Source organism: Telmatherina bonti (genome assembly GCF_933228915.1).
Source record: "Telmatherina bonti genome assembly, chromosome: 13".
NCBI classification, from domain to species: Eukaryota; Metazoa; Chordata; class Actinopteri; order Atheriniformes; family Telmatherinidae; genus Telmatherina; species Telmatherina bonti.
Window position 1 is genome coordinate 39,701,932 of NC_136611.1, and position 27,144 is coordinate 39,729,075.

At 51.4% G+C, this 27,144-nt stretch overlaps 1 protein-coding gene across 1 annotated transcript in view; it reads right to left on the reverse strand.

Annotated features, from left to right (window-relative positions):
- Nucleotides 1-24,841, reverse strand: part of LOC306764063 (disabled homolog 2-interacting protein-like) — a gene marked incomplete at its 3' end in the record, with an annotated part of 40,273 nt that extends 15,432 nt beyond the window's left edge. Inside the window, exons 1-18 of the mRNA XM_079251085.1 lie at nt 24,779-24,841; nt 24,185-24,294; nt 14,930-15,074; nt 14,339-14,511; nt 13,992-14,263; nt 13,667-13,875; nt 11,838-11,982; nt 11,617-11,761; nt 11,301-11,537; nt 11,042-11,231; nt 10,330-10,544; nt 10,074-10,165; nt 9,510-9,986; nt 9,174-9,439; nt 8,686-8,799; nt 8,497-8,619; nt 8,312-8,391; nt 8,150-8,237 (exon numbers count right to left, since the gene is read on the reverse strand). Coding sequence (XP_079107211.1) covers nt 8,150-8,237; nt 8,312-8,391; nt 8,497-8,619; nt 8,686-8,799; nt 9,174-9,439; nt 9,510-9,986; nt 10,074-10,165; nt 10,330-10,544; nt 11,042-11,231; nt 11,301-11,537; nt 11,617-11,761; nt 11,838-11,982; nt 13,667-13,875; nt 13,992-14,263; nt 14,339-14,511; nt 14,930-15,074; nt 24,185-24,294; nt 24,779-24,823 — 3,126 coding nt within the window. The 5' untranslated portion in view covers nt 24,824-24,841. The remainder of the gene's footprint in view (nt 1-8,149; nt 8,238-8,311; nt 8,392-8,496; nt 8,620-8,685; nt 8,800-9,173; nt 9,440-9,509; nt 9,987-10,073; nt 10,166-10,329; nt 10,545-11,041; nt 11,232-11,300; nt 11,538-11,616; nt 11,762-11,837; nt 11,983-13,666; nt 13,876-13,991; nt 14,264-14,338; nt 14,512-14,929; nt 15,075-24,184; nt 24,295-24,778) is intronic.
- Nucleotides 24,842-27,144: the final 2,303 nt, after the last annotated feature.

Below are 27,144 nucleotides of genomic sequence, written 5' to 3' on the forward strand. Positions count from 1 at the left end.
GACGAGGTGGGAGACTGGGTCGGGTCGGAACGTAACCGAGACGAGGTGAGAGACTGGGTCGGGTCGGAACGTAACCGAGACGAGGTGGGACTCTGGGTCGGGTCGGAACGTGAAGGCGTGACCGAGACGAGGTGAGAGACTGGGTCGGGTCGGAAGGTAACCGAGACGAGGTGGGAGACTGGGTCGGGTCGGAACGTAACCGAGACGAGGTGGGAGACTGGGTCGGGTCGGAACGTAACCGAGACGAGGTGGGAGACTGGGTCGGGTCGGAACGTGAAGGCGTGACCGAGACGAGGTGAGAGACTGGGTCGGGTCGGAACGTGAAGGCGTGACCGAGACGAGGTGAGAGACTGGGTCGGGTCGGAACGTAACCGAGACGAGGTGGGAGACTGGGTCGGGTCGGAACGTAACCGAGACGAGGTCGGAGACTGGGTCGGGTCGGAACGTGACCGAGACGAGGTGAGAGACTGGGTCGGGTCGGAACGTGAAGGCGTGACCGAGACGAGGTGAGAGACTGGGTCGGGTCGGAACGTAACCGAGACGAGGTGGGAGACTGGGTCGGGTCGGAACGTGAAGGCGTGACCGAGACGAGGTGAGAGACTGGGTCGGGTCGGAACGTAACCGAGACGAGGTGGGAGACTGGGTCGGGTCGGAACGTGAAGGCGTGACCGAGACGAGGTGAGAGACTGGGTCGGGTCGGAACGTAACCGAGACGAGGTGGGAGACTGGGTCGGGTCGGAACGTAACCGAGACGAGGTGAGAGACTGTGTCGGGTCGGAACGTAACCGAGACGAGGTGAGAGACTGGGTCGGGTCGGAACGTGAAGGCGTAACCGAGACGAGGTGGGAGACTGGGTCGGGTCGGAACGTAACCGAGACGAGGTGGGAGACTGGGTCGGGTCGGAACGTAACCGAGACGAGGTGGGAGACTGGGTCGGGTCGGAACGTAACCGAGACGAGGTGGGAGAGTGGGTCGGGTCGGAACGTGAAGGCGTTACCGAGACGAGGTGAGAGACTGGGTCGGGTCGGAACGTAACCGAGACGAGGTGGGAGACTGGGTCGGGTCGGAACGTAACCGAGACGAGGTGGGAGACTGGGTCGGGTCGGAACGTAACCGAGACGAGGTGAGAGACTGGGTCGGGTCGGAACGTAACCGAGACGAGGTGGGAGACTGGGTCGGGTCGGAACGTGACCGAGACGAGGTGAGAGACTGGGTCGGGTCGGAACGTGAAGGCGTGACCGAGACGAGGTGAGAGACTGGGTCGGGTCGGAACGTGAAGGCGTGACCGAGACGAGGTGAGAGACTGGGTCGGGTCGGAACGTAACCGAGACGAGGTGGGAGACTGGGTCGGGTCGGAACGTAACCGAGACGAGGTGAGAGACTGGGTCGGGTCGGAACGTAACCGAGACGAGGTGGGAGACTGGGTCGGGTCGGAACGTAACCGAGACGAGGTGGGAGACTGGGTCGGGTCGGAACGTGAAGGCGTGACCGAGACGAGGTGAGAGACTGGGTCGGGTCGGAACGTAACCGAGACGAGGTGAGAGACTGGGTCGGGTCGGAACGTAACCGAGACGAGGTGAGAGACTGGGTCGGGTCGGAACGTAACCGAGACGAGGTGGGAGACTGGGTCGGGTCGGAACGTGAAGGCGTAACCGAGACGAGGTGAGAGACTGGGTCGGGTCGGAACGTAACCGAGACGAGGAGAGAGACTGGGTCGGGTCGGAACGTAACCGAGACGAGGTGGGAGACTGGGTCGGGTCGGAACGTAACCGAGACGAGGTGAGAGACTGGGTCGGGTCGGAACGTGACCGAGACGAGGTGGGAGACTGGGTCGGGTCGGAACGTGAAGGCGTGACCGAGACGAGGTGGGAGACTGGGTCGGGTCGGAACGTGAAGGCGTGACCGAGACGAGGTGAGAGACTGGGTTGGGTCGGAACGTAACCGAGACGAGGTGGGAGACTGGGTCGGGTCGGAACGTAACCGAGACGAGGTGAGAGACTGGGTCGGGTCGGAACGTGAAGGCGTGACTGAGACGAGGTGGGAGACTGGGTCGGGTCGGAACGTAACCGAGACGAGGTGGGAGACTGGGTCCGGTGGGAACGTAACCGAGACGAGGTGGGAGACTGGGTCCGGTGGGAACGTAACCGAGACGAGGTGGGAGACTGGGTCGGGTCGGAACGTGACCGAGACGAGGTGGGAGACTGGGTCGGGTCGGAATGTAACCGAGACGAGGTGGGAGACTGGGTCGGGTCGGAACGTAACCGAGACGAGGTGGGAGACTGGGTCGGGTCGGAACGTGAAGGCGTGACCGAGACGAGGTGAGAGACTGGGTCGGGTCGGAATGTAACCGAGACGAGGTGGGAGACTGGGTCGGGTCGGAACGTAACCGAGACGAGGTGGGAGACTGGGTCGGGTCGGAACGTAACCGAGACGAGGTGAGAGACTGGGTCGGGTCGGAATGTAACCGAGACGAGGTGGGAGACTGGGTCGGGTCGGAACGTGAAGGCGTGACCGAGACGAGGTGGGAGACTGGGTCGGGTCGGAACGTGACCGAGACGAGGTGGGAGACTGGGTCGGGTCGGAACGTGACCGAGACGAGGTGAGAGACTGGGTCGGGTCGGAACGTAACCGAGACGAGGTGGGAGACTGGGTCGGGTCGGAACGTAACCGAGACGAGGTGGGAGACTGGGTCGGGTCGGAACGTAACCGAGACGAGGTGGGAGACTGGGTCGGGTCGGAACGTAACCGAGACGAGGTGAGAGACTGGGTCGGGTCGGAACGTGAAGGCGTGACCGAGACGAGGTGAGAGACTGGGTTGGGTCGGAACGTAACCGAGACGAGGTGGGAGACTGGGTCGGGTCGGAACGTAACCGAGACGAGGTGGGAGACTGGGTCGGGTTGGAACGTGAAGGCGTGACCGAGACGAGGTGAGAGACTGGGTCGGGTCGGAATGTAACCGAGACGAGGTGGGAGACTGGGTCGGGTCGGAACGTAACCGAGACGAGGTGGGAGACTGGGTCGGGTCGGAACGTGAAGGCGTGACCGAGACGAGGTGAGAGACTGGGTGGGGTCGGAACGTAACCGAGACGAGGTGGGAGACTGGGTCGGGTCGGAACGTGAAGGCGTGACCGAGACGAGGTGAGAGACTGGGTCGGGTCGGAACGTAACCGAGACGAGGTGAGAGACTGGGTCGGGTCGGAACGTAACCGAGACGAGGTGAGAGACTGGGTCGGGTCGGAACGTGAAGGCGTAACCGAGACGAGGTGAGAGACTGGGTCGGGTCGGAACGTAACCGAGACGAGGTGGGAGACTGGGTCGGGTCGGAACGTGAAGGCGTGACCGAGACGAGGTGAGAGACTGGGTCGGGTCGGAACGTGAAGGCGTGACCGAGACGAGGTGAGAGACTGGGTCGGGTCGGAACGTAACCGAGACGAGGTGGGAGACTGGGTCGGGTCGGAACGTAACCGAGACGAGGTGGGAGACTGGGTCGGGTCGGAACGTGACCGAGACGAGGTGGGAGACTGGGTCGGGTCGGAACGTAACCGAGACGAGGTGGGAGACTGGGTCGGGTCGGAACGTAACCGAGACGAGGTGGGAGACTGGGTCGGGTCGGAACATAACCGAGACGAGGTGGGAGACTGGGTCGGGTCGGAACGTGAAGGCGTGACCGAGACGAGGTGAGAGACTGGGTCGGGTCGGAACGTAACCGAGACGAGGAGAGAGACTGGGTCGGGTCGGAACGTAACCGAGACGAGGTGGGAGACTGGGTCGGGTCGGAACGTAACCGAGACGAGGTGGGAGACTGGGTCGGGTCGGAACGTAACCGAGACGAGGTGGGAGACTGGGTCGGGTCGGAACATAACCGAGACGAGGTGGGAGACTGGGTCGGGTCGGAACGTGAAGGCGTGACCGAGACGAGGTGAGAGACTGGGTTGGGTCGGAACGTAACCGAGACGAGGTGAGAGACTGGGTCGGGTCGGAACGTGAAGGCGTGACTGAGACGAGGTGGGAGACTGGGTCCGGTGGGAACGTAACCGAGACGAGGTGGGAGACTGGGTCGGGTCGGAACGTGACCGAGACGAGGTGGGAGACTGGGTCGGGTCGGAACGTGAAGGCGTGACCGAGACGAGGTGGGAGACTGGGTCGGGTCGGAACGTAACCGAGACGAGGTGAGAGACTGGGTCGGGTCGGAACGTAACCGAGACGAGGTGAGAGACTGGGTCGGGTCGGAATGTAACCGAGACGAGGTGAGAGACTGTGTCGGGTCGGAATGTAACCGAGACGAGGTGAGACACTGGGTCGGGTCGGAACGTGAAGGCGTGACCGAGACGAGGTGAGAGACTGGGTCGGGTCGGAACGTAACCGAGATGAGGTGGGAGACTGGGTCGGGTCGGAACGTAACCGAGACGAGGTGGGAGACTGGGTCGGGTCGGAACGTAACCGAGACGAGGTGGGAGACTGGGTCGGGTCGGAACGTAACCGAGACGAGGTGGGAGACTGGGTCGGGTCGGAACGTGACCGAGACGAGGTGGGAGACTGGGTCGGGTCGGAACGTGAAGGCGTGACTGAGACGAGGTGGGAGACTGGGTCGGGTCGGAACGTAACCGAGACGAGGTGGGAGACTGGGTCGGGTCGGAACGTGAAGGCGTAACCGAGACGAGGTGGGAGACTGGGTCGGGTCGGAACGTGAAGGCGTGACCGAGACGAGGTGAGAGACTGGGTCGGGTCGGAACGTGAAGGCGTGACCGAGACGAGGTGAGAGACTGGGTCGGGTCGGAACGTGAAGGCGTGACCGAGACGAGGTGAGAGACTGGGTTGGGTCGGAACGTAACCGAGACGAGGTGGGAGACTGGGTCGGGTCGGAACGTAACCGAGACGAGGTGGGAGACTGGGTCGGGTCGGAACGTGACCGAGACGAGGTGGGAGACTGGGTCGGGTCGGAACGTGAAGGCGTGACCGAGACGAGGTGGGAGACTGGGTCGGGTCGGAACGTGAAGGCGTGACCGAGACGAGGTGGGAGACTGGGTCGGGTCGGAACGTAACCGAGACGAGGTGGGAGACTGGGTCGGGTCGGAATGTAACCGAGACGAGGTGGGAGACTGGGTCGGGTCGGAACGTAACCGAGACGAGGTGGGAGACTGGGTCGGGTCGGAATGTAACCGAGACGAGGTGGGAGACTGGGTCGGGTCGGAACGTAACCGAGACAAGGTGAGACACTGGGTCGGGTCGGAACGTAACCGAGACGAGGTGAGAGACTGGGTCGGGTCGGAACGTGACCGAGACGAGGTGAGAGACTGGGTCGGGTCGGAACGTAACTGAGACGAGGTGGGAGACTGGGTCGGGTCGGAACGTGAAGGCGTAACCGAGACGAGGTGAGAGACTGGGTCGGGTCGGAACGTAACCGAGACGAGGTGGGAGACTGGGTCGGGTCGGAACGTGAAGGCGTGACCGAGACGAGGTGAGAGACTGGGTCGGGTCGGAACGTGAAGGCGTGACCGAGACGAGGTGAGAGACTGGGTCGGGTCGGAACGTGAAGGCGTGACCGAGACGAGGTGGGAGACTGGGTCAGGTCGGAACGTGACCGAGACGAGGTGAGAGACTGGGTCGGGTCGGAACGTAACCGAGACGAGGTGGGAGACTGGGTCGGGTCGGAACGTGAAGGCGTAACCGAGACGAGGTGGGAGACTGGGTCGGGTCGGAACGTGAAGGCGTGACCGAGACGAGGTGGGAGACTGGGTCGGGTCGGAACGTGAAGGCGTGACCGAGACGAGGTGGGAGACTGGGTCGGGTCGGAACGTGAAGGCCTGACCGAGACGAGGTGAGAGACTGGGTCGGGTCGGAACGTAACCGAGACGAGGTGAGAGACTGGGTCGGGTCGGAACGTAACCGAGACGAGGTGGGAGACTGGGTCGGGTCGGAACGTAACCGAGACGAGGTGGGAGACTGGGTCGGGTCGGAACGTGACCGAGACGAGGTGGGAGACTGGGTCGGGTCGGAACGTGAAGGCGTGACCGAGACGAGGTGGGAGACTGGGTCGGGTCGGAACGTGAAGGCGTGACCGAGACGAGGTGGGAGACTGGGTCGGGTCGGAACGTAACCGAGACGAGGTGGGAGACTGGGTCGGGTCGGAATGTAACCGAGACGAGGTGGGAGACTGGGTCGGGTCGGAACGTAACCGAGACGAGGTGGGAGACTGGGTCGGGTCGGAATGTAACCGAGACGAGGTGGGAGACTGGGTCGGGTCGGAACGTAACCGAGACAAGGTGAGACACTGGGTCGGGTCGGAACGTAACCGAGACGAGGTGAGAGACTGGGTCGGGTCGGAACGTGACCGAGACGAGGTGAGAGACTGGGTCGGGTCGGAACGTAACTGAGACGAGGTGGGAGACTGGGTCGGGTCGGAACGTGAAGGCGTAACCGAGACGAGGTGAGAGACTGGGTCGGGTCGGAACGTAACCGAGACGAGGTGGGAGACTGGGTCGGGTCGGAACGTGAAGGCGTGACCGAGACGAGGTGAGAGACTGGGTCGGGTCGGAACGTGAAGGCGTGACCGAGACGAGGTGAGAGACTGGGTCAGGTCGGAACGTGACCGAGACGAGGTGAGAGACTGGGTCGGGTCGGAACGTAACCGAGACGAGGTGAGAGACTGGGTCGGGTCGGAACGTGAAGGCGTGACCGAGACGAGGTGGGAGACTGGGTCGGGTCGGAACGTGAAGGCGTGACCGAGACGAGGTGGGAGACTGGGTCGGGTCGGAACGTGAAGGCGTGACCGAGACGAGGTGGGAGACTGGGTCGGGTCGGAACGTGAAGGCGTGACCGAGACGAGGTGGGAGACTGGGTCGGGTCGGAACGTGAAGGCCTGACCGAGACGAGGTGAGAGACTGGGTCGGGTCGGAACGTGAAGGCCTGACCGAGACGAGGTGAGAGACTGGGTCGGGTCGGAACGTAACCGAGACGAGGTGGGAGACTGGGTCGGGTCGGAACGTAACCGAGACGAGGTGGGAGACTGGGTTGGGTCGGAACGTGAAGGCGTGACCGAGACGAGGTGAGAGACTGGGTTGGGTCGGAACGTAACCGAGACGAGGTGGGAGACTGGGTCGGGTCGGAACGTAACCGAGACGAGGTGGGAGACTGGTTCGGGTCGGAACGTAACCGAGACGAGGTGAGAGACTGGGTCGGGTCGGAACGTGAAGGCGTGACCGAGACGAGGTGAGAGACTGGGTCGGGTCGGAACGTGAAGGCGTGACCGAGACGAGGTGAGAGACTGGGTTGGGTCGGAACGTGAAGGCGTGACCGAGACGAGGTGGGAGGTGGGAGACATTTAACATGCAGAGGTGAGAAAAAGATGGGGGAGCTAGATACTAAAGAGAGATGTGGGTGAGACACCCAAGGGAGGATGGAGAGGTGAGAGATTGAGGGGGTGACGGTAATGGACATGTCCTTGGGGTACCTAGCCCTGGTATATTGGTGGTGGTGGTCTGCGGTAGTATACTCTGGACCGGCTGGTCCTGCTTGGTCCTAATTGGGGCTCAGCTGGGGGGGGGCAAGTGTTCCCCGGGGCAGTGGGGGGCTGGCTCCCCCAGTGGGGGGGGCTGGCTCCCCCAGGGGGGGGCTGGCTCCCCGTGGAGTCTTCGACTCCTGCCGGCCTTGTCCCTCTGCTACTCGGTGTCTCGTCCCACCTTGGGTCTCCGGTCTGGGGGTGTCTTCCGCCCTGGACTTGGTGGGCTGGCAGCTCTCTCCTGGGTTCTGGGAATCTTAGAGCTTAGAGAACTTTTTCCTTCCCACTTTAATTCTGAACCTTTCTCTGCCGTCCTTTCCTTCCCACCTTCCCCTTACCTGCCATATCAGGACTGATGATTGCAATAAAAACATTCTGATTATGAAGGGCAGCCATATATAAGACACGTCTTCTTGGTAGCGTGAATCTGTCGGGGTACATGTGGAACACAGACGCCGTTCTGTGTGCTACGGTGCTGGACAGGACCGGTTAAAATGGAAGAGATGCAGGCAGGTGAGCTAGGGTTAGGGCGAGGGCTAGGGCTAGGGCTAGGGCTAGGGTTAGGGTTAGGGCTAGGGCTAGGGTTAGGGTTAGGGCGAGCGTAAGGGCTCGGGTTAGTGAGACATAAAGGTGAGATTGGTGGATGGATACCTGGGCCTCAATAATCTTCTGCTTTGAGTCGACCACTGCCTGCATGTCAGAGTGATCTTTCTTCAGCTCCTCCTCCACTGCCATCAACCTACACAAGCAACAGGTCAGCCAGGTACCTCTTTAACCTCTCCTACAGACAGACAGACAGACAGCTGCTCCGACCTGCTGATGATGCTGTTCATCTGAAGGTCTTTGTCGTCCTGCAGCCTCCTCAGTCTACTCTCCGTGTCCTCCAGCCGAGCCTGAAACACACACCATTGGCTCAACTTTGTCATGTGACCCTGGTGTGTTACTGACCTGATCATGTGACCTCATCCATCTGTAGGTGAGCGAGGCGTGCCACTGACCTGGTACTCCTGAAGCATGTGTTGGTTCTGCTGATCCTGGACCATCAGACGAGCTTCACACTCCTCCTGTCTCAAAGCGGCAACACGCAGCTTCTCCTGTAGCAGTGTGATCTCCTGCTGGTACTAAAAACACACAGGTGTATTAAAACCTGCAGAAGGGACCTAGGCCAACTAGCAGAACTCTCTTACCTTCTCCACCAGGGCGTCGTCACGACGATCTTCCTCTGTCTCACCATAGGAGGAGGCAGAGTTCATGTTTAGAAGCCAGGCTGCAGTTCGATCCAGTGCGCACGGTGACGGAACCTGGATCACAAACACACCTGATCACCTGAACCAGCACTTGGTCCTCTTTGACCCCACCCTGTAAACGTCCCAGGGAGGATAAAACCTCCTGACTGATGGGCAGCGCTTTGTTCTTTCAGATGTCCTGTCCCGCCACACTTCCATCCATAGGGTTACGGACCAGTACCTTTTGGGCCTGGCAGAGTTCCCCACAGGTGACTTACAGGTTTCTCAACAATCTCTTAAACTTTACACACAAAGATGAAGATGGTGATGATGATGATGAAAGCTGCAGGATCCGTCGGCAGGGGCGTCAGACAGGTAAGACGCCAGGCGGGACTGAGACTAAAGAAGGGAGACAGACTCCATGAACTGAGCACGGATAGCCTGGTTACCTTGGCAGCAGGCCGTTGTTTCTCAGGACTGTCTCCTTTAGATGATGATGACATCTGTCTAAGCCGTGATTGGCCACCACTCGGCCAGTCAGGGCTCGATGACATCATGCTGCCGGAAGCAGGGCGCGGAGGGTAGGCGGAGCCACTGAGCATGCTGGGAGGCGTCCTGCCTCTGGGAGGACCGGGTGGAGCGGAGGATGGTGGAGGAGGCTGATCAATGCGTCGCTGAGGACCTGAAGAGTTTTGCCGTGGGGGGGCGGAGCTACCTGTAGGCAGGAGCAACAACAGTCATGTGATCAGACTTTATTGTGAAGCTGGATTCTGACCCAAGCGTACCTGTGAGTGTGTCGGTGAGAGACAGAGCTCGTCTTGAGTATTCCTCGCCGCTGCTACTGCTTGACATGGCCGACATCCTTTCCCCCCTCTCGGCCCCCCCAAGCCCCACCGACATCTGGGTAAGGAAAGCGGGTTTGGTTGCTGTGATGTTCTTGTCTTCAGCGTTTCCCTGGGAGCCAGCTGAGCTGTCTGACGGTGTGGCGTCCATCTGCTGCTGAGGTTGTCGCGGTGATGTGGTGGTCATGTGATAGACAGGATTCTGAAAGGAGAGGGGGAGGAGCCCTGTCCTTCGCTGCCATTGGCTGTCATCAAGGCCATTGCCAGGGGAGGTGTCCTGTAGGTCCACCAGAGACAAACTGCGGCTCTCATTGGTCAGCTCTGGCCCCTCTCTACGGACCCCATTGCTCATTTCAAACCCCACATCGTTTTCATTGGGCTCTGAGTAGGATGAGCTTGGAGCTGGAGAGCCCCGCATACCTACAGGAAGTGACATCAGCAAGGTAAGATGCTTGAGGTCATATGCAGAGGTGAGGACAAACTGACTGGATGGAGGTAAGATTTCACCTGATGCAGGCTGCAGGCTGGAGCCCTTGGTGACAAAGAACAAATCCTTGTTTTCTGGAGTCGGAGATGGAAGTCTGGTGAAGTCCACCAAACTAAAAGCAGAGAGAACTTTAGGAGAGACTATCAGCAAGACAGTCGAAGTAAAATAATTCAGATTGTTGACAAAATTTTGGTTAACATGTCAAATAAATACAGAAATAACCTGCACACTATTAGCACTGTGTATGCTTTGGATGTTTGAGGTAACAGTATTTACCCTCCATCTAGTCCCACACTGCCCTGCAGGCCAACTGAAGGATTACAGGCTGCCAGGGGGGGAGACAGAGGCGGGGAAAGAGGGGGCGGGGATACCACGCGCTGGGGCTCTGGTGATGACACGCCCCCAGCACTGGCCACGCCCACTGGCTTCACAAGAGCTGCTGACACATCTCTGAGGATCCGAGGAAGAGGACCAAGCTTGGACAGGCACACCTGGAGGTAAAGGTGGGGGAAAAGGAAAAGAAGTTGTCTCTGGGAAACACAAAAACATTGATTTGTGTCCTTGTTACCACCTCAAGCCGTCCACTTTGCTAGCTAGCAATCTCCCCTTTTCCATCAGAATGGTTGTAAACTTTTCTCCACTTTGCTCCTGCCATGCATTCTCTTCATTTTCAGCTCATCTGTGTATTATTTTTGAGAGCTTAATGAGTTCTGATAAATGCTCGTCATAACAGGTCTTGAAAGAGTCCGGTGCACATGGAGAAATACGCTTCACAGCCTCTTAACCGGGAGCTGTTGGTTTTAAGGATCATAGGTAGTCTTTGAAAGAAAGAGTCAATTGTAATTACGAAAGTAAAACAAACACTATAATATAGCCTGTGGAAATGTTCTGCTTCCTTGCACTACATTCTATAAATAAATGTACATATATATGTAGAGCGTACATATTGTATGTATACTTGATATACATGTATAGTCAGGTGCTTTACCTGGTCTATCTCAGTCAGTAAAAAGTGCAGGCTTGACAGCTCTCTGCCTAAGTCGATGTATCCATCAAAGCCAGCTGTATGGTTCAGTCCATCAGGGTTCGAGATCTCCTGCAGGAAACGTTGCATGCTGCTCCACTGCCGCTCCACAAAGTCATTCATGAACAGCATGTACTCCTCTTTAGTACCAAACCTGGAGCAACAGGTGACATGTCACAGATGAGATCCAGAAACGGATATATTGCAAAACTCCTTGGCTTACTTGCTGAAGTTGGCAAGGTTCTGGATCACTTTGGCAATCAGCGTCAGTGTTCTTGCTGTTCGCTCATCTGGGTATTCCTGCATCAGGTCAAACAGTGATGGCGACATCACTGCTGGACATAGGAAGCGCAGGAACAATGAAGCACTGATGAGACGCTCACTGATGTCTGGTCGACCCCTGTTACTGCACTCCTGACGCCATGATGCAAAAACCTCCTTCAGCTCCCGAGGGAAAACCCTGGGTTTGGTGACATAATGTGCATATCAAGAAACAGATATGGTCTGCACCTGTTTATCAGTCTCTCATTTGTGCATACCTGTAGGAGTCAAGGATCTTGCAAAACGCCAACTCGCAGCACATCCTCAGGTTGGCTTGATGCTCTGCGAGGTCAGAGGCTGCACAGCGAGATGGGTCCACCTCACAATTTTCATCAGACTCGTACAGAGCTTTGATGAACTCCCCTGAACACCAGGAATCATTAAAATACATAAAACACAGAGAACCTGATGTGTGTGTGAAGCTCATTTGTGTGTGTACCGAGGGCATCCTGTAAGTACTTCTGTCCAATCAGCTTCAAGTATTCTTCTATACTTTTAGTCGCTAGCGTGTTCTCTCTGAAGATCAACTGGTCATTGTCACGACAGCGGTCTACCTCTGACATCATCAGGTCCGTCAAAAAATCCTGCAGAGACAAAAGGTGGAGGTGAGTTAAGAAGGATAATTTAGGTCAAATTAGGTGTTGCCATCAGGTGAAGATGATGGATGGAAATAGCGCACATCCAGCAGTTTTTGTTCTTTCTTATTGGCATGTGGTTTTAAACAACAAAAGTTCCACCATACATGTAAATATGGTGGCATTGCTGCTTGGTTTCTTTTATAAAGTCATACAGGAATTCATCCTTTTTTTTCTATCAATTACTGTTTGAAACGTATCGACCTCCACCCTTACAGATCTGATTGGTAAAAATAAGACAAAACAAGTAGGCCACTTATATTAAATAAAAAACACACTCTGTCACTCTCCATCTACCATTAGCAGCTAACCAGCATTTGGGAATGTAGTTTGCAGAGCAATACGGACTGCTTCCCATCCTTTTTAATGTTGATTCACTCACATATAACCAAATCTGTCCCTCTGCCTCTGATTACTGATATATAGCATATACTTGTGAACTAATAACATTAATTCCTGTGGATGTGTTGAAAAAGCATTTCAAATGGAACGTATGCAAGGGAACCATGCTCATCATGTCTTCAAGTCAGTAACACAACCGTCTCAATGAGAATATCAGCTTGCCTTGCTGATATTTGCATGGATGAAGGATCGCCACCTTCAGCTCCATCTGTCCAAGACGGAGCTCATTGTCTGCCCAGCCAATCCTTCCTTACCTCCGCAGAGATGTGTGAAGCTTGACTCTATCACACTTGTTCCTACGCCTGCTGCCCGGAATCTGGGTGTCATGGTGGATGACCAGTTGACCTTTAAGGTCCATGTTGCCTCGGTTGCCCGTACCTGCCGATATGCTCTCCACAACATCAAGAGAATCAGACGTACCTGACAGAACACACAACCCAGCTTCTGGTTCAGGCTCTGGTCATCTCACGCAACGATTACTGCAGTTCCCTACTGGCAGGTCTGCCTGCGTGCTGGTTAAACCTCTGCAGATGATCCAGAACGCCGCAGCACGTCTGGTTTTCAACCACTCCAACCAATCTCATGCCACTCCGCTGCTAATCGCTCTTCACTGGCTTCCAGTCGCAGCACACATCAAATTTAAAGTTTTGCTTCTGGCTTACAAAACAATAAGTCAAACGGCTCCTGTCTACCTTCACTCCCTAATCCAGACCTACACTCCCTCTCCACAGCTACGTTCCACCAGTGAAAGACTGGTGTTACCACCACAACGTGGGACTAAATCACCAGCCAGACTCTTTTCCTCTGTTGTTCCACGATGGTGGAATGATCTCCCAAACTCTGTCCGCTCTGCAGAGTCCCTGTCTACTTTTAAGACCCAGCTGAAGACTCAGCTCTTCAAGGAGAACTTTAACACTTAGTTTAGCTGTGTTTGTTGGAAAGTTGGAGAACTTAGCCTGCAGCACTTCATGCGAGGATCTGCATCCAACTGGACAGTCCACCAGCATCTTCCTACGATGTCCTCTACTGTTTGATCTAGTGTTTGTGTTGTTCTCACTCTGAAGTAAGTCTCTTTAGATAAAAGCATCTGCTAAATGACTGTAAAATAGAATAGAATAGAATAGAATTAAAAGTAATTATGTTTTTGACCAAAGGTGAAGTGTGTGGAGTTAGAAGTAGAGGATGTGGTAAGGTACAGCTGTACGGAGTCAGGTGAAGTAGGTGGAGCCACCTTAGCCTTGCCAGTGCTGTGGAGTATGTGCACGAGTGCTGCAGCCAGTTCCTCCTTAGCCCTCAGGCTCATGGAGGCCTCCAAGGTGGAGCAGAGCAGAAGATAGTTGGAGCTGATGTACTCTGCAAACTCTTTGTACTGCTCCATTGGGAGGATAACAATACTCTGATAGCGAGCTTTGACCCGAACCGTCGGAACCGATGACTTCCCTGAAAAACAGACATGGGGACAGCAGACGATACAGTAAAACAGAAGAAGATTCACCACCAAGTCCAAACCAGAAACCTGACGGGACCAGGTATGGAATCATCTATAGGCTATGTACCTCGCATTGTACTGGGTGTGCTCACAGAGTACCACTTCTCCACCAGCTGCCTGCCAGTCACCGTGGCAACAGGAATGTTGACCAGGCCAACATAGCTACTCTTGTCCTTCTTCCGCTTCCTGTCAGTGTCTTTGTACAGATGCAGCGTGATGGAGGCGACGGAGGGGAGGCTGCTGAAGTCAAAACGTTCACCCCAAAAGATGTTGTCTGTCTTCAATTTGCATGACGTTCGAGCATAGAGACTGTCATCCAGACACAGCTCACAGAAGTACCTAGAGTATACAGAAGTACCATCGTAGCAGCGATTGTAGCAGCAGGTGCGAGACTTTCATAGTACAGCGTCTTACCGTTTCTTGGCAGGTAGGTCTTTGGCCTCAATCACCCACACCGTCAGCACATTCTCCATCCGCCGGCTGTTGTCCTTATTTGGATGAACGGCTCGCCGAAGGTTCTCCATCCATTTGTCTCTTTCTGCTGCCGAGCGGCATGAGAAGCACTTGGTGCCTGTTGAGGTTGTTACCTAGGAGACAGAGAGTAAGGTTATCACTGTGGAGAATTTGCAAGGTCATGTGTACTGTGTGTAGGTATTGTTTATAGTGACCTGGTGTATTTACAGTGTGTACTCTCCGTGTGTATTTGCTTTGTTGTTACTGTGCATTTGTACATCCGCTGTTACCGTGCACTGTTACCGTGCACTGTTACCGTGCACTGTTACCGTGCAATGTGACATGTGCTGCTAATGGGTATAGATGTACTTGATATTTAATGTTACTGTCTGTTGTTACCATGTGTTTGCAGTGACTGCGCATCATTTCTGTGTGCTGTTATTGTGTAGTAACTGCTCATAGTGTCTGTGTAGTACCTTGTATAGTTACTGTGAAAATTACTGTACATCATGTAGTATGTATGTGTATTTACTGTGTATTAACTGTGTGTACCTCAAAGCAGTAGTCCTGTCCCAGCAGGGAGGAATGAACAGGTTTGATGATCACTGACTGGTCCATTCGGAGTTCCAAGGATGACACACAGCTAGCACTTAGCAACGACTCCTGGCTACCACAACGCAGCCGCTGCATCACACACCTGAGAAACACACACACACACACACACACACACAGTTAGCGAGTTGCTGGTCCGTGACCCCTACAGTTCACAGATTTGTCCTTGTTTTGCTGAAAGAAAACCTGTTTGTAGTTTGCTTTCTATTGGTAATTATATTTATTAATTCTTGATAGCTGCTATGCAGCTAAATCAACAACATAACAACCAGGGTTGTTTGGATTATTTGAAGTCCTCACAGAAACTGCTGTCAGGTCCAGAAGGATTGAAGTAGTGTTGTCACAGGAAGCTGCTGACACAACGTACAGGACTAATAAAGATGCAAAAGATGGGTCACAGATCAGGGACAGCACTAACTGATGTCTAACTGAGTTTCCCAGTGAACTCAGTTTTCTCGTTTCAATGTATACACAAACACACATTGAAAAGACTGTCAAATTTATTTTGGTAATTAATTTGCCCATGTACAGTCATATTACTACTTATCAACATTTGGTCAAGCATATGAAAGCAGCAGGAAAGTCATTAAAAACTCCAGCAGCTCACAAACAGAAGGCTGTTTTCTACTAATGCTCTTGTCTAAACAATGATCTGTTCTAACTAACCCAAACACAGATTCAACCAGGTGTTTCAGCATATGTGCAGGTCATATAAGGGGTGGAGCTGACAACAGGTGACCAGTGACATTCCAGTGGAGTTCCAGACGAGCTAAAAATCAGTGCAGCTGCTGCAGGAGTTTGCAGATTAACATCACTGCCACGTCATCAGAGCTTTAATTCCAACTGTGTGTTCTATTAAAGACACACTACAGAACTTCTGCCATTTTCCCCTTACACGCCCCCAATCGACGAGATGTCACTGTGTCACCGACCAAGTCCGGGATGCTGAGGTTTAATGTCATACATTCTATTCTATTCTATTCTATTCTATTTCTACAGTCATTTAGCAGATGCTTTTTTCCAAAGCGACTTACATATGAGAGTAAGAACAATACAGGCACAAATTTAATTGCGTTGCCAGCCGTTTTTTCCGGGACTTGAGCCCCAGATGTTTTGAGTCTAGCCCTGGAAGCCAAAACCAGTGTAAGTCAAATTGCATTTCTCCTTAGCCCAATCTAAGCTTTTATCTCGGTAGTTAACTGAAAAGATTAATTAGTAGTGATGTGCAAATCAATACTGAAATATCTTTTCCTCCGATCCCAATATTTATATAACATATAAGTGAACTTTCAGAATAGGTAGAAACTACTTCCTCCAGCTGAGCAGCAGAGGTCACTCACTGCACAGCAAAGATGTGCAGGTTCATTTCACGTCAACGCAAGACCACTCACAACAGTCGAGATTCTCACTCCTGCCATGCTGCTTACTCAAAAGGTGGGATTCCCCCAGCTGCTCCAGGTCAGTTCAGCAACCATGACCTTTTCAGAGCACAATGGAGACCAGTGCAGCACTTCTGGGGGTGATGGAGGAGAGAATACCTAAGTGGACTGCAGGTGTGCCCCAAGTGAAGGGTGCCAAAACCCAATCTCCAGGTTGGAGATGTTGTGTTGCTCAGAAATGGGGAGGAGAAGAGAAATCATTGGCCTCTTGGGTTGGTCACAAAGACCTTTCCCAGTCAAGATGGGAATGTTAGGAAAATTGAAGCCAAAAGTATCCACAATGGTGAAAAGAGACTGTACATGAGACCTATCAGCAAAGTTGTCCTGGTATCGAAGGACCACACCTGAAGAAATCGTCATATCCTTTTGAACTATGGGCAAGATTTAGCTATTATGACATCCTTCTGATATCAGGCAGGGAGTGTTCTGTCTCTGTTATCAGTTCTGTCACTATGTTTACCCGTTTTGGTTGACTGTAAGTCACGTTGGTATTTGTTTCCTGCATTATGTTGAAAAAGTGTCTTTTTGTGGATGGTAGCCTGTATTTAGTGCATTTCACCTGCTCTATACTCTGTAAATATCAGCTCCCACGGGAGGTGGGGCCACCAACGACCTTACAGCCACAGCTCCGGCTGGCCGCCTCAGCAATAGAGGCACGGAACACAGCCCATTCAGACTCAATGTCCCCCGCCTCACTCGGGACATGGTTGAAGCTCTGCTGAAGGTGGGAGTTGAAGCTCGCTCTGACGGGGGACTCAGCCAGACGTTCCCAGCAGACCCTCACAACACGTTTGGGCCTGCCAGCTCTGACCGGCTTCCTCCCCCACCATCTGAGCCAACTCACCACCAGGTGGTGATCAGTTGAAGCTCCGCCCCCCTCTTCACCCGAGTGTCCAAGGCACACTCGGGTGAAGGAACTGCGGCCCAGGGAATCCTGATGCCAGGTGTACATATGGACACTCTTATGCTGGAACATGGTGTTCGTTATGGACAATCCATGACGAGATCAGAAGTCCAATAACAAAACACCATTTGGGTTCAGAGGGGGGGGACCATGCCTCCCAATCACTCCCCTCCAGGTCTCACTGTCATTGCCCACGTGAGCATTGAAGTCCCCCAGCAGAACAATGGAGTCCCCAGAAGGAGCACCCTCCAGCACTCCCTCCAAGGACTCCAGAAAGGGTGGGTACTCTGAACTGCTGTTCGGTGCATAAGCACAGACAACAGTCAGGACCCGTCCCCCCACCCGGAGGCGGAGGGAAACTACCCTTTCATCCACCGGGGTAAACCCCAACGTGCAGGCACCAAGCTGGGGGCTGATGAGAATGCCCACACCTGCTCGGCGCCTCTCACCATGAGCAACTCCAGAGTGGAAGAAGGTCCAGCCCCTCTCGAGGGTACTGGTTCCAGAGCCCAAGCCATGCGTCGAGGTGAGTCCAACTATATCTAGTCGGAACCGCTCAACCTCGCGCACAAGCTCAGGCTCCTTCCCCACCAGAGAGGTGACGTTCCACGTCCCTAGAGCCAGCTTCTGCAGCCGGGGATCGGACCGCCAGGGTCCCCGCCCCTTGCTGCCGCCCAGTTGCACCCGACCCCTACGGCTCCTCCCGCAGATGGTGAGCCCACGGGAGGTGGGGCCCATGTAACCCTTTCAGGCAAAGGTCCAGACACATGACACTTGTCCTCATGCCCAACCAGCAGGCCTGGCTCTAGAGGGTGGCCCCGGTGAACCACTTCCAGGCAACGGAACATTTATCCCTGTTGTCATCGTATTGTGAACTTTTAGCATGTAATTCACCAATTTGCCTTATGTTGCTGATACCGTTCCATGTTATAAAAGGTTTGTTTTGCTTGGTGATCAGGAGTGCAGTGTCTCCCTGTTTGATACACTGTATCTTTAAAAGCAGGGTTTTCCCTTTTGTTTTACTCTATGGGTTGCACTCAATATATGACACACGGTTGTGTTTTGACGCGAGAAATTGCCTCTGCTTTGGTTTTTTGTAATTTCCACAACTATGAGACTATATCTGGATGATGTTGTTGCCAGACTTCTTTTCTAATTTCGTCCTTGTTTTTTTGTTGTTAACATAGCTTGTACATGTCAGAACTTTTTTTTTTTTTTTATCACTTTTTGTAGCTTATTCTTCTTTAGCCAACCTGCACTTTTAATGATCTATCTGCATGTCTGACCTTCTCTTTTATTTCTAATGTTTGATGTACCGTTATGCTTCATTAATTGGATACTGAAACAAATAAAAATCTAAATATCAATAAAAATAAAACTTGAACATCTGCAGGACTCTGATTACAACAACTGGAACTCATTTGATCGTGTTTCACAGTTTATTCTCAGGGACAATGTTGGTGAAATGTAGACAAATGTTATTGTCTTTCTGGCAATCCAGATCATTTCCTTCAGAGTTTCTTCCATCACTCTCACCTGAACCTCCTCAGCTCGGCATCAACCACAGACGTGGTGGATGAAAAACTCTCAGCTGAATGCAAACAACAACAAGCTGAAAATCATGGTGAATAAGATTATAGTGATTCATTTAAACCCTCTCTGCCCTAAATGCTGCCTCCTGAAAGGCAAACTTCAATAAATACATGGAACAGGGTGACAGTCACTGTGCTAACACTTTTCAGGTAGCAAGATGGGGCACGCTGCTTCATTGTTGAACATTCTGCTGGTTTTTTGTTTTTGTTTTTTTAAAGAGCTACAACTAGCTAGAGCCAGAGAGTGGTTCAGTCAGAACTTCAGGAGCAAAGAAAAGAAAGGAACACATTAGGAGTTCATTTAGAGTGGATCGGTATAACAGTTTAAGTCACAAAGAAATGATCATTTGCTAGTGATTGATAACTATAGTGATAATACTCACTAAGCAAAACTCTTGTTTCCTTAGCAGTGTGTTACGTTGTCAGGAGACAGACTCAAAGCTCAGTGTGAGAAGAAGATGCTGAGGTGAGTGGAGAGGCGTGGTCAGAGGTGACACCTTAGCTTGAGGGTCTGCTTCTAATTAATTTATTCCATTTTAGGCTACGTTCACATTACATCTTAATGCTCAGGTCCAATTTTCTGGTCAGATCTGATGTTTTCACTTAGATGTTTATTCTATATTTTAATGTGACCTGTTTGTGGGCTGCGGTGTGAAAAGCTCATGTAACCCACATGTTTAGTGAAACATTGAAGACGTCACACACACAACAGTGTTTACGGAAACAAACACAGAGGGAAACGCCATGGTCATGTGTGTGGCGGCAGTCAACCAATTTGTGAGTGGGTTTCGGTCGAAAGGTGGAAGGAGAAAACATGTAACTTTGTTATGACATCCCTACTCGGAGCAACTGCTGCATCATCGGTACAAAGAAGTGTCTGGATGCAGTGTCGGAGCCAGGACTGGTGGGATCGGGATGCCAGGGGTTTCACAAAGCTGGAGTTCTTCTAAAACCTTGGAATATAAAGAAATACCTTTCACACATCTGTCAGCACATCGCCTCAAGACTTTCCAGGTGCCCCACGTCTTCAGGAGACCCATCATCCTGAGAAAGTGAGCAGGATAGGGCTAGCAACAGGGGCTGGTTACTGCACCTCGGCTAACCTCATTGACATTGTCGGATGTAGTCTGTGACTTTTGCAGAGCTGTGCATCATGTCCTCATACCTGTGTACATCCAACTGCCTCTGGAAGATGAACTTGTAGCTTGCAGTCTGAACGTGGCCTTTAGTTAGTCTGAGCATTCATATTGTAACAGCCTCAGCAATATTGAGAGGGATTTTCACTGTGTACATCAGAGATCTCAGGCTACCGTCATGCCAGGTTTTAGATTGGACAACCAAATGTCTAAGAAGACATGAAAAAGCACAGCCAATCATATTGGTTAAAACAGGATGGTGTGACATACGGAGGTAAAACTGAATTCATTTTGTTTGAAACTGCAATTTGGTAGGAACAAGTCATGACTTCCTGGACATTTGAAAGACATGTGTTTTACATTTTTTACCAAATGTTTCACTCAGATTCTAAAAGAACCTGTAGGGGGTTTTGTCCAGCAGCATCCCAAAGCTGGTAAACCACATTTCACAACTTTTGCTTTTGGGATGCTTTGCAGCAGCATTTTGCTGTATGGCACCATATCACAATGCTCAAAATTGGATATCAACATGTTGGCCATTTGGAACATATAGAAAAGGCTGATTTAACCATAAAAATTAAGAGAATATTATTGGAAGAAGAGAGGAAAAGAAAGAGAGCAACAGAGGAAGAGATAAGACAAGTCAATACCTGACAGACTTTTACTGGCAGAGAGGTCTCTGACAGAGACAGGATAAATATAGATACTAAATTAGCTGTCGTTACAGGACATTTCACTGAAAGGCTCGATGAGCACAAGCTCTAAAAAGGACATGGACTGTTTTATGGTTTTGTCACATTCCCATGTAATTGCTTGGGATTTGAATTGTGTTTCTTTTGGGTAGCAGTGGTTGGTGGAGTCTTTTTCCAGAGTTTCTCCACATTACTTTAGTGTGCTACATCTTAGGACTGTTGCTCCCCAGTACAGGGGGGGTCCTCCTTGACATCAAACTCCGTACAAAACTCCTAATTACCCATTAATTTGAGTCAGCTGTGTTGCAGCACACAGTCATAGGATTGCAGCCCCCAAAGTCTCTACCAACAACTGTGACCCAAACACATCAGGAGGTTTTGAGACTATTTTCACTCTTCCAGGAGCCTCACAGCTCCAGGTATTTCAAAATTGGATGGACGGACAGACAGGCAGACAGACGTTCCAGCTAATCTGAGGCTTTCTGGGAGTTTCTTCCAGACATGTAGAGCATAGAAGCTGAATGCAGATTCTCTATGTCTCCTTCTGACTCTGAGAGCTGATAAAATACCTGATCCAGATGGCCTGATGGGTCAAACAGAACTCAGACCTCATCAGTGGACCGATTGAGTCCACTTTCTTGGTTTTAGTTATGACTCAAGCAGCACATTACTGAATAGGCTGCAGGTGTCTAGTAGATTTCTTAGGAAGTCCCTGTAAAGACACTGTTTCAGTAAACAGGTCAACTAAAGATGAAAGCCTGAACTGGCTTTTCTAGGTCCTGCTTTATATCAGATCTTTTAGCTTCATATATACTTAAGGTGATAGTAAGCTGGCTTTGTTATTCACCTCAACGTGGTTTTCAAATTTTAAGTCCGTCCATTACTACACCCAGATTCCTGGCCTGGTTGGTGGTTTTTAGGCCCAAGTCCATCGCTACACCCAGATTCCTGGCCTGGTTGGTGGTTTTTAGGCCCAAGTCCATCGCTACACCCAGATTCCTGGCCTGGTTGGTGGTTTTCAGGCCCAAGTCCATCGCTACACCCAGATTCCTGGCCTGGTTGGTGGTTTTCAGGTCCAAGTCCATCGCTACACCCAGATTCCTGGCCTGGTTGGTGGTTTTTAGGCCCAAGTCCATCGCTACACCCAGATTCCTGGCCTGGTTGGTGGTTTTTAGGCCCAAGTCCATCGCTACACCCAGATTCCTGGCCTGGTTGGTGGTTTTTAGGCCCAAGTCCATCGCTACACCCAGATTCCTGGCCTGGTTGGTGGTTTTTAGGCCCAAGTCCATCGCTACACCCAGATTCCTGGCCTGGTTGGTGGTTTTTAGGCCCAAGTCCATCGCTACACCCAGATTCCTGGCCTGGTTGGTGGTTTTTAGGCCCAAGTCCATCGCTACACCCAGATTCCTGGCCTGGTTGGTGGTTTTCAGGCCCAAGTCCATCGCTACACCCAGATTCCTGGCCTGGTTGGTGGTTTTTAGGCCCAAGTCCATCGCTACACCCAGATTCCTGGCCTGGTTGGTGGTTTTTAGGCCCAAGTCCATCGCTACACCCAGATTCCTGGCCTGGTTGGTGGTTTTTAGGCCCAAGTCCATCGCTACACCCAGATTCCTGGCCTGGTTGGTGGTTTTTAGGCCCAAGTCCATCGCTACACCCAGATTCCTGAAGTTCCACTTCGACCGTGATCGGCCAGTACAGAGAAGAACGCTGCTGTCCAAACCTTATTGGGTTGACATAAAGAGGAGGACACAGAACCAGAACCTGAGATGAATACGGATGATGATGTCATCATTTTGTTTTCACAGAAGTGATGAAGAACCGAACCAGATGAGTGATATGTAGAAATTTCAGGACAATCTGAGAGAACCTGAAGCTGTTTCCTGGAACAAGAAGCAAGTCCAGCTTAGGTCTGTTCCTGCACCATAGAAGAAGAAGCAGCTACTCAGGATCACACTCCTACAGAACCTGCAGAACATACACACACTCCGGAGGAGGTGCTCCCGTCCCGTTAGTTCTTCTCCTCATCATCTCAACAAGCCGCTGCTACTGCTAAGGCTGCTAGAGTGTGTACGTGTGTGTGTGTGTGTGTGTGTTGCTCATTATTGTTTAGCTAAACATGCTAACTAACAGCATCTGTTAGCCACATGCTAACAGAGAGGCTAACATTCAAGGAACAGACTGCAGACAAGCTAACACACACACAACTATGGACATGCGAATTAGATCGCAGTTGTCACAGTGAATACATCCCTCCACACACACACACACACACACACATACACACACACAGACTGCAGCAAATTTGTCTGTTCAGAGGACAAAGATGGTGAATGAGACTCACCAAGCATCCCGGGAGGAGGAGGAGGAGGAGGAGGAGGAGGAGGACAGGAGAGGAGTTATGTAGCCATGTCCTCCTTCAGCAGCAAACAGGAGGAAGATGGAGGAGCTACTGATCCTGATGCTGTCGAGCGTTGCTTGTGTGTGTGTGTGTGTGTGTGTGTGCGTTAGCAGCTGATGCTTCAGTCTGTCTGCAGCCTCAATACAAAGCTGCTGCTCGCTCTCTCTGTCTGTCTCTATGTGACTCGCCCTCTGCTCTGTCACCACTTGCCCCTCCCTATAGAGAAGCTGGCCTACTTCCTCTCCTCATCTCCTCCTTCCTCTCTTCATCTTCTCCCTCGGCTTTTCATCCCCTTCTTCTTCATCTCTGCCCTCTCCTCTTCCTGTTTTATTCTTCTTCTGGGATGTTATTTGCTGTTGTTGTGGACAGACCTGCTGACCCAGTCTTACAGGTTAAACTTTTAATTCATCCGGTTGGAGAGAAAAGGAATTTGTGGCATTAAGTTGAGAAGGGCTCAACCGAATAGTGACTTTCATTTGGATGGCCATTTTGGAGACGGAGAGACAAACAGGAGTGTTTTCTTGGGTAAAAATCAATTTCACAAGTAAAAGTGGGGCCATTCAGAAACTGGACCAGCAGAATTTCTTTGGATCCATGAAATGTAAACCAGATGTTTTGGAGCAAGCCTGCCGGGCTGCGGCCCTCCCGGACCAACTTTGAACACTGATTTAGATGGACTTAGGTCCATTCACAGTTGTCTTCTGTCGTTTAGGCTTTTTAAAGTCGAGCCAACAGAACCACAGACTTTGTTTCCACTGATGTCCGGTCACTCAGCAGGGATCGGTCTGATTCTAGTCCTCTGAGAGTGTACAGAGCAGGAAGTCAGGTTTTTGTCAGGGCAAAGAAGTGACCTGCAGCTCAGCAGTCCAGACTGGTTGGATTTACCGCCGTTTGTTTTGAAATGTACAAAGCATGTGGAACAGACAACTTCTGTTTGATCAGTCCCAACTCCTGCTGGCAGACAAGCTTTTCCTACCATCAGTAAAAAGCTGCTGAGCTGTGAGCGACTGATCAGTTATTGATCAGCTTGTTACCTGGTGTCAGCGATTCTCACGATGTCTGTCTTCACACTGCTGTGACGGGACAGTTTGGGCTGCGATCGAGTCCGGCGAAGGGACTGCTTCAACCTGCGGGACAGGTAGCCCTGAGGAAGAGGAGGAAGTTATTAGCAGGCGACATTTTGGTGAATTGATCACATTTATAGTTAGCTCTTTTTATTGATTCTCTATGTTTATGTGTCATAATGACTCAAGTCACCATTAATAAACATCTTTTATGAAGAAGAAGGTTTCCAAATGTTCGGTATGTAACCACAGAAACAGCTTTGAAATGACAGATTTGTTGCTGAAGCTCAGCTAAAACATATCGGATGAACAGTTTTACTACTATTGATCATGCACAGCAGTAACTGGTCATTATTATTGATCGCACAATAAAACCAATCATGACCAGAACCATCAGAAGTCAGCTGTGATGTCATGTCTCACCTGTAGGTGGAGCAGCTCTGCAGATTAGCAGCTGGTAGCAGCTTAGTTCCTGTTTCCATGGAAACAGCAGGCTGATCTGCACAAGGGAGGTGTGTGTGTGTGTGTGTGTGTGTGTGTGTGTGTGTGTGTACGCGTGCTCACTGCCATTCTGGTGGTGGGTGTGTCCATGACGGAGCCACTGGGCATGCTCTGTCTGCGTGTCCCCCTCTCTGCAGCATCTGCAACAGACAGAGTGCATCATGGAAATAATTGTAGTTTTCATGAGAACGAAGTCTCCTTTCTGCACCCAGCTGTTGCCATGGTAACTGTTGGTGTCAGGCTCCACTATGGCAACCAGATGTGTTATAGGCTATGTGACATGACAACAAATTAAACCTGCGGAAATTTTTGTTTCTGTTTGATACAATTTATCATTTTTTATTGAATTTATTTTATCTTATTAGTTTAATTTATGACAAACACATCAGGTGAACGGCATGAATCTGGGACAACTCGTCAAACCCAAACTACAAAGGCAGGATATAGTTACAAAAACAACGAAAAAACTAATATTTAGAATAGAAAATCCTTATTTCGCTTTTTCTTGACAAAAGTCATAGATTATATTTACACATGTGGCATTCCGAAGTCATGGAGAAAAACCAGACTAAAAAGCCCGACCAAGCATGAAAATCCAAACAAAACAACTGAAAATCTAAGCAATTACATGAGAAGACCAGCTGTCAAACTTACAGCTTCTGCTTATTTCTCCACTTCAGGCAAACAAGGTGCCATTTAAGTATTTAAGAGAGAAGTCCTTCAGATCTGTGCAGAGTTTCAGATTCTCTGGGAGTTTGTTCCATTCTTTGATGGCCTTCAATGAGAAGGCTGTCTGCGTGAATGTTGAGCTACATCTAGGCAGTCTGCAGTCATTATGGCTTATGGACCAGGTGGTCCTGCTTGTCCATTCAGAGCAGAGTTGGACTAAAGGTTTTAGGGGCGGAGGTGCTAAATTATTCAAGATTTTAAAGACTGACCTTACATTAGAATAAGCAATTAGATTATCACAGTTTAACATTTGATATTTTCCCAGAATATAACAATAATGGTATCGCAGTGGTTTTTTATCCAACACTTTTACAGCTTGATTATGCAGCGATTTGAATGATTTTATAGTTGTCTCACTTCCTTGTGACCAACATGTAATACAGTAATCTATGTGAGAAACAATCCCACTTACTCTATTTATCAAAGTTCTCACGTCCTCTAAACACTCCTATTCTCCAGATGTTTAAGAGACCTCCAGAGGTGTCCTGAATGTGCTTATACAATGACACTGAGGCCAGAGCGGCATGTGTCAAATACCTAAAAACCAGCAACCAAGCCAGAAATATGGGTGTTGCGATTGACTAAGACCTAGAAACTAACAAGACAGAAATCTGGGTTTAGCAATAGACAAAGACCTAAAATCCAGCAACCAGGCCAGAAACTGGGTGTGGTGATGGACGTAGAACTAAAAACCAGCAACCAGCATCTGTCTTGGTTTCGGGTCTTTGTTTGGTGCCGCGTTCTGTCGTTACCACGTTTTCTCTGAGCTCAACAACAGCTGAGTCCGTGATGCGGGTCACACTCCCTGTTCACTGCTGGGGGCGAGCAGAAAGAGGCGGTTTCAGCCGGCTGTTAAATCAAGCTGAGTGGACTCAGCTGTGTCAGTCTCAGGTACTTAAGCAGCCCGGGTGCGCTGTCACATCAGCCACTGTGCCAGCCCACGTCGGGTTCAGACCCCTAAAGGGTAAAGACCTGCGAGTCCACCGAGCAAAGACACGAGCAGCTAAGCTCACATCACCACGTGTCTCCAACCCATCCCGGTCCGACATGGGGACAGACCGAGGCATGTGTCCCACAGACAACGCAACCTTCTAAACCGCTCTCGTCCAATGTCTCCCACACTATCCACATGCTCTGTCACCTTCGGTCTTTGGAACTGTCAGTCCGCAGTTAACAAAACAGAATTCATCAGTTCGCTGATGTCAGTCTCAGACGTTCAGGTCCTGGTCCTGACTGAGACCTGGATCCGTGCAGAAAACACAGCGACTACAGCTGCCCTCTCCCTTAACGCAGATTTCACCCAGACACCTCGCTCTGCTGGGCGAGGAGGTGGAACAGGCGTCCTGCTTCCTAAAACATGGAGCTTTACCTCTCTCTGTCCTTTGGCTTCCTACTCATCACTCGAATATCATGTAATACAGGTTTCTGCACCTACCAATACATACATTCTGGTCATATATCGCCCTCCAGGAGGCAATATGAACCACTTTATCTCTGAGATGGACATGTTACTCTCTGACATACCTGACGATGGCACACCGCTGGTTGTCATGGAGACTTAAATATTTACACTGGCAAAACTCCAATGACTTAAAGGTGTCATAACCTGGTCTTTTCGTGTGCCCACTGTCCTCTAATGGTTTTTAAATAACTGTTTAAAAACCTATTAAACAAAAAAAGCAGATAAAAGTGCTTTATCT